General features: G+C 57.7%; 1 protein-coding gene across 1 annotated transcript; it reads left to right on the top strand.

Annotated features, from left to right (window-relative positions):
* The first annotated feature begins 334 nt into the window (after positions 1 to 334).
* Positions 335 to 6,114, top strand: CD19 (CD19 molecule). The gene is made up of 15 exons (XM_057314923.1): positions 335 to 433; positions 672 to 926; positions 1,237 to 1,434; positions 1,564 to 1,857; positions 2,896 to 3,003; positions 3,272 to 3,320; positions 3,605 to 3,693; positions 4,118 to 4,231; positions 4,365 to 4,469; positions 4,554 to 4,622; positions 4,728 to 4,787; positions 4,884 to 4,940; positions 5,479 to 5,571; positions 5,673 to 5,780; positions 5,931 to 6,114. The coding sequence occupies exons 1-14, from the start codon at positions 346 to 348 to the stop codon at positions 5,768 to 5,770; spliced, it is 1,677 nt and encodes a 558-aa protein (XP_057170906.1). The 5' UTR covers positions 335 to 345; the 3' UTR covers positions 5,771 to 5,780; positions 5,931 to 6,114.
* Positions 6,115 to 6,838: the final 724 nt, after the last annotated feature.

The following is a 6,838-nucleotide window of genomic DNA, read 5'->3' as shown; positions in this document are numbered from 1 at the left end:
ACCGTGCATATGGCGTTGAACAAGACCAAGGCTCTGCCTCGAGGGGCTTACCTTCTAGTGGGAGGAACAGAAAGTGAACAAGCAGACACACAAACAAGGTCATTTCACACGGTGGTAAGTGTCGGGGTGAAAATAAAAGTGTGGCAGGGAGGAGACAAGTTTAGTGGGTCTGGAGGGGTGCATGGAGAAGGGGACCGGAGGCGTGACCACCCCTTCCTCCCTCGGGGGACTGCCTGCCCGCCCGCCCGCCCCCACAGACGCTCATGGTTCAGTGCCCCCCAGGCCCCTGCCTGCCCCAGCATTCCCCGCGCGGCCAAGCTGGGTGCCCCGGGGAGTCTGGCCGCCATGCCACCTCCTCTCCTTCTCTTCTTCCTCCTCTTCCTTACACCCGAGGGAGTCAGGCCCCAGAAAACACTGCTGGTGGAGGCTAAAGGTATGTCCAGAGGGTACAGATGGAAAGAGTTGGGGCTGGAAACTTGGGTCTGGCTGGGTGCCCTTGGCCAAGTTGCTTACCCTCTCTGGGCCTTCATTTTGTTATTTATAAAATTCAGGGAGGGCTTGGAAGGACTCTGAGAGCTCATCCACTCCCAGCTGGTGGGGTCGGTGGGGAATAACCCAGTGTGAGGAATGAAGTGGACGAAGAGTTCCTCTCCCTCTCTCTCTCTCCTCAGAGGGAGCCAAAGCTGAGCTGCCATGTCTCAAAGGTCCCTCAGATGGTCCCCTTGAACAGCAGGCCTGGTTTCGGGGGTCTCAGTCAGAGCTGGGCTACGGGTCCCAAGGCCTGGGCATCCGGAAGGGGTCCCTGGGCGTCCAGCTGTTCGTCTTCAACGTCTCTGACCAGATGGGGGGCTTCTACCTGTGCCAGCTGGGGCCCCCTTCCGAGCAGGCCTGGCAGTCTGGCTGGACAGTCAGCGTGGAAGGCAGTGGTGAGGTCTGGGCTGGGGCAGGGAGGGGTGGACGAGAAGAGGGAGGCCCACCACAGATGGAGGACGTCCGGCAGCTAAAACGGATTTGGAGGGAGGGGCTGGCGGGGCTGAGGGACAAGGGGCTTGTTAGAACTCCTGTCCCTTCTGACTTCAACGCTGAGCTCTTCCGTCTTTCACTCTCTTTTCTCTCTGAGTTGTCATTTCTCTCTGTCTCTCTCTGGGTCTTTGTCTCTGTCTCTGCTTTTCTGGGTCTCTGTACCTCTATGCCTCTCCTGGATGTGTCCGTATCTGGTTCTGGGTCTCTTCCCAGGGGAGCTGTTCCGGTGGAATGCTTCGGCCCTAAACGACTCAGGCTGTGGCCTGGGGAACAGGTCCTCAGAGGGCCCCAAGCCCTCTTCCGGTTACCCCACAAGCTCCCAGCTGTATGTGTGGGCCAAAGACCACCCTGAGACTTGGGAGATAGGCCCTGAATGTGCCCCAGCCAGTCTGAACCAGACCTTCAACCAAGGTAAGGTGATGGGGAGATGCCAGGAAGTGGGGGTTCCAGGGATGGGGGATGGTTATTGGGAACTGGAGGGTTTGCAGGGAGGAGACCTCAAGGATTACACCCTCCTAGCCTTGGCTCTCCCTGCCCCAGACCTCACCGTGGCCCGTGGCTCCACATTCTGGCTGCCCTGTGAGGTGCCCCCTGCCTCCGTGGCCAGAGGCCCCATCTCCTGGACCCACGTGCGCCCCAAGAAGCATAACATCTCCTTGCTGAGCTTAAACCTGAGGGAGGATGCCCCAGGCAGAGAGATGTGGGTCCTGGGCACCCTCAGGGGAGGGGCTGTTCTGTTGCTGCCCCAGGCCACAGTTGGAGATGCTGGCATCTATCATTGTTACCACGGCAACATGACCATCGAGATGCAGCTGAAGGTCATTGCCCAGTCAGGTAGAGTTTCTCCCAATTGCAGGGCATCTGTATGGGGGCTACTGGGAGGAATCGGGAGCCAGTCAACCTTGGCACCCCCAACCTTGGCACCCCCAGGCTCATCCCGAACCGCAGCTTCTATACTGACCACTGACCCCACCTCTGTTCTCCCTTGTTTCCAAATCACTACTTTTCTGGGTCTTCTCCTACCACTGGTTGCTCCTTCCCATCGGCTTTGGAAGAGTCTTCCTCCCTCCCCCACTCCTCACTGTTGGAGCTCTGAGGCCTCGTCTTATCCCAACAGCACTTTCTCTTGTCCTTGTCTACACTCTCTTCCTGTCTGACCTCCTTTACTCCCATGGCTCCTTAGGCCACCATGCATTAGTGACTCGATTCCAGACTCCATACACCTCACCCCCAGCCACTTCCTGTCATTTGATGCCCCCCAGGCTCAAAATATACAAAATCACACTTGACGTCTTCCCCAAGCATAGTCTTTTGGGTGTCTCTGTGTCAGCGAAGGCCACTACCACCTGCCCACGGGCCGAAGCCAGGAACCTGGGTAGCCTTCCTTCCCTCACCCTTTCATCAAACTGGTCACAGAGCTCTGCCCCTTCTGTCTCCCTTAATACAATCCTCCCCTGCTACCCTAACCACAGTTCTCAAACTCAACCTCAACCTCAACTTTCGCTCCACACTTCACTCCAGTACGTTGCTGCTTCCTACCTCTAACCTTGCGAACTGGACTCTGACCTTCACTTTGAACATGATTGGCCCTCACTGCAGCAGGAAGCTTATCATCATGCTCCCCTGAATCCTAACACAGAGTCTGACTATAGTCATGGTTTGTTGCATAGATACTGCCCCAGGCCCCAGGTCAGGCTCTGGGGCACAGTCCCTGACCTCAGAGGGAGGGAGGCCAGCCCTCCTTGTAGCTTGTGATTTTGAGGATCTGTGTCTTGTCCGTGTCTCCCAGACTTATGGCCCTTTGAGGTCTTGAGGCTGGGAGGCAACATGCCAGCCTGGGGTCCCGGTCTCATGGCTGCTTCTCCCCAGCAGTAAGGTATTGGCTGCTGGAGACTGGTGGCTGGAAAGTCCCTGTTGTGCCATTACTTTATCTGATCTTCTGCCTGGGATCCCTGGTGAGCTTTCTTCATCTTCGAAGAGGTGAGTCATGCCCCCCCGCCCGTCTGCCCAAGCTACCCCATCTTCCCCAGGACGGCCCACACCGGCCAGTCTGACAACCACCTCTTTCTCCTCCCATACCTCCTTCACAGACCTCCAGTCCTGCTCCCCACTCTTCTAACCGCCCTCCAAACTTACCGGGCCCCTTGGACTTTGAAGTCCCCTCCCCTCCATTGACCCCAGTGACTTCCCCAGCACCCCGCCCATCTTCACCCTGCCTCCTCTGATCACGCCCCTTAACTCTCACCAGCCCTGATCCTCAGGAGGAAAAGAAAGCGAATGACCGATCCCACCAGAAGGTAATGACGCGAGCGCCCCCGCAGTCTCCCATCCCTGCACTTTTTGCTCAATGCTTTGCACTTACTGTTTCCTCTTCTCAGCGTGTCATTCCCCACCTCTACCGTTGAAATACTGCACAAACTTCAAAGCCCAGCTCCAAAGCTACCTCCCCCTGTGAAGACCTCCTTGGAGTAATTCCAGACCCCTCTGTAGGCTGCGGCGGAACAGAGGAGCTAAATACACGTGACTACGTTTTATACTCTGAGGGCCAGGCCTCACAGTGCAACTCCCCTTCCTCCGCCAGGTTCTTCAAAGTGACGCCTCCCCCGGGCAGCGGGGCCCAGAATCAGTACGGGAACGTGCTCTCCCTTCCCACGCCCACCTCCGGCACCGGTAGGCGGCACCCCCCGCTCTTGGACTCCGAGCTAGAGCCCCACCCCTTTTCGCGTCACTCCAATCCCGGCAGCGCCCAGCCTCCCCCAGCTCGGGAGCTCCGCCTTCAGAAAAAAAGAGCCCGCCCTAGAGGGCGGAGCCCCTCTCAGATTCTAGCCCCGCCCCTAGACCCAGGGCCCGCCCCCAGAGCTCATGGCCCCGCCCCCAGGACGCGGGACCTGAAGTCCAGTTCCGAGAGCCGCACCTCCCCCGAAACTGAGGCCGCGCCCCCAGGCGTAGATCTCGCCCCCTAGGCTCAGGGCCTGGGGCCCAGCCGCGAAGGCCCCCGCGGAGCCGGGAGCTTCCTGTCCCTGCCCAACCTCGCAGACCCTTAGCCTTGATCGCCCGCATCTCTTCTCTCCCGCTAAAACGCTGCTCCCCCCAGGACGCGCCCTGAGGTGGGCTGCAGGCCTGGGGGCCGCCGTCCAGTCTTACGGAAGCCCGCGCAGCGACGTCCCGGAGGCTGGAGCCTCGGGGTCCCGGAGCCCGCCGCCGGCAGGTGATTTGAGGGAGCCTTGGGGGGGGGTGTCCTCATGTGAGGGGTGTTGGAGCGGTCTGCGGCAGGAATACTGGACTGGGGCCTGGAGGAAGGGGGCTGTGACTCGGTTCCCACTCGCATCCCCAAACCCCAGGCCCAGAAGAAGAGGAAGGGGAGGCCTATGAGGAGCCGGACAGTGAGGAAGGCTCCGAGTTCTACGAGAATGACTCCAACCGTGGGCAGGACCAACTCTCCCAGGGTAAGATTGCGCCCCCCCGCGGCTCCCCCGCCTTCCCAGCGGTGGGCTGTGGGCCCTCGCTGGACCCCCCTCCTTCTCCACCAGATGGCAGCGGCTATGAGAACCCCGAGGATGGGGCCTTGGGTCCTGAGGATGAAGACTCCTTCTCCAGCGGTAATTTGGGGGCCTTGTGGGGCCTCAGAGGCTTAAGAGGACCCGGACGGCTGTGGAGCCCCTAAAGGACAGGACCGGTCCCTGGAGTTCTCTTTTTTCCTGCAGCCGCCGAGTCTTATGAGAATGAGGATGAAGAGCTGGCCCAGCCAGTCACCAGGACAGTAGGTATGTGTGAGGACGGTGACATTAATGTGGGGTGTGGGGGTGTGTGTATGTGTGACCTGGAGGCCAGGAGGAATAACTTGCCTCTCTCTTCTCTAGACTTCCTGAGCCCCCATGGGTCAGCCTGGGACCCCAGCAGGGAAGCAACCTCTCTTGGTGAGAAATGCTAGGACCCGTCCTGCCTTGGACACATTGGGTTGACCTGGCTCTGGGCTCTGACTCCAGGCTCAACCTCAACCTTGACCTTGACTCTGACCCCAGCTATAATTCTGGCCTTGGATCAATTCCTAACACTAACCTCAACCCCAATCCTAATCCCAGTATTTACCCCACCCCTAACTCTGAACACCAGCTCTGATACCAGTGTGATTCCAGCTTGGATTTTGACCTCCACCTCACCCCAGCCCCCATACAAACCACAGCTTTGACCCCAGTTGTCTCTACAACCTCCTCACGACTCTGACTTTGACTTCTGCCAGGTCTGTTCTTGACAGTGATCATAAGCTAACCTGCATCTGACCAAGCCCTTCACAAGCGTCCTGAATCTGACGCTGTCCCTAACGTTTTCCTCCTAGTACAGCATGGGTCAAGCCCTCCGCCTTCCTCTGCCCCTCAAATATCCCGTGTCTTAGGCTGCACTTCCCTTCCCCAAGCCCAGCGTGGCTCTAGGCCTCCAACTCTCCTGCCCAAGCAGGCTCCCAGTCCTATGAGGATATGAGAGGGATCCTGTATGCCGCCCCCCAGCTCCGCTCCATCCGGGCCCAGCCTGGACCCAGTCATGAGGAAGGTGGGTCCTTCTGCCGCTGTCCCCTGTTGTCCTCTGAGGCTCACCCTCTCCCAGTCTACCTCTGACCCTAGCTGTGTCTTACCCTTCCTGGTCCTGATCAGATGCGGACTCCTATGAGAACATGGACATGGATAATCCCAGTGGGCCAGAACCAGCATGGGGAGGAGGGGGTCACATGGGCACCTGGAGCACTAGATGATTCCCTTCAGGTGAGCCGGGAACTGCCCCCTAAAAAAGGGGGAGAAAGAGGGAGATGAGTAGGGCTGGAAGTGGTTCTCAGGCAGGGAGAGCGGAAAGGGTTCCTAAGGCCTGGTATGCAGGGGGTGAGCTTCTGGAACCTCACCATTTCTTCTCCATAGCCTGGGCCTCCTTAGGCCCCTGAGATCCGTACCTGATTCTGAAATCTGGGACCCTGAGCAGACAGCGTCGACCTCTAGAGCACCGTGGATGTGTGTATGTGTGTATGTGTGTGTGTGTGTGTGTGTACCAATGAAACTTTGGCTCCCCTTGCACTCCTCCAATAAACTCAATGACTTCTTCCTCCTTTGATGTAAATGGCCTTGTATGGGAGGGGAGGGGAAGGTGAGGATGCTGCACTCCCGTCCTCCTCTCAAATCCAGCAGAGGAGGGAGAGCTGCATCCTGGGTACAAAGGGGCCTTTTCCCTCCAGTGACTTGGCCTGCACCCATCTCCCTCACTTGCCTGCCGTTGCCACCACCCCATCGTTCAGTGATCGTTCCCTCAGCGGCAGTGGGGGCCCCGGGAAGAGGCAGCCGGCCGGGAAGGCGTGGTCATCACTAGCCTTTACGGACCGTCTCCCACGTTCTCACGCCAGTCAACTCATTTCATCTCTACAATAACCTCACAAGCTCATTGACACTTAGGTGCCAGGATTGTATCTAAGTATTTATGTCTGTTTTACGTATATGGTATATACACATATATGTATATAGGTTTATGTATATTAGCTCATTTTATCTTCATAAACCACTTTATTTCAGAGATGAGAGTCTGAGGCAGAGAAGCTAAGGAACATGGCCAAGGCTCGCCTAGCTGGGGTCAGCACGAACTCTGACGGTCCAATTCCAGAGCCTATACTTAGACTTGACTCTCTCCCTGGTTGCAATTCTGTAGATGGGAAAATGAATGTCAGAGAGGCCGAGTGACATGTCTAAGGTCCCCTGACTGGCGCTGCACAGGGCTGGGTGTGAATCCAGAAATCTGACTGCAGTTATAGCCAGTGTGCCTCCTCTCTGATAAACTCCTT

This window comes from Ursus arctos, unplaced genomic scaffold (genome assembly GCF_023065955.2).
Source record: "Ursus arctos isolate Adak ecotype North America unplaced genomic scaffold, UrsArc2.0 scaffold_2, whole genome shotgun sequence".
Lineage (NCBI taxonomy): Eukaryota > Metazoa > Chordata > Mammalia > Carnivora > Ursidae > Ursus > Ursus arctos.
The sequence above is the reverse complement of the archived record's forward strand: the minus strand, read 5'-3'. Positions and strand labels throughout refer to the sequence as shown.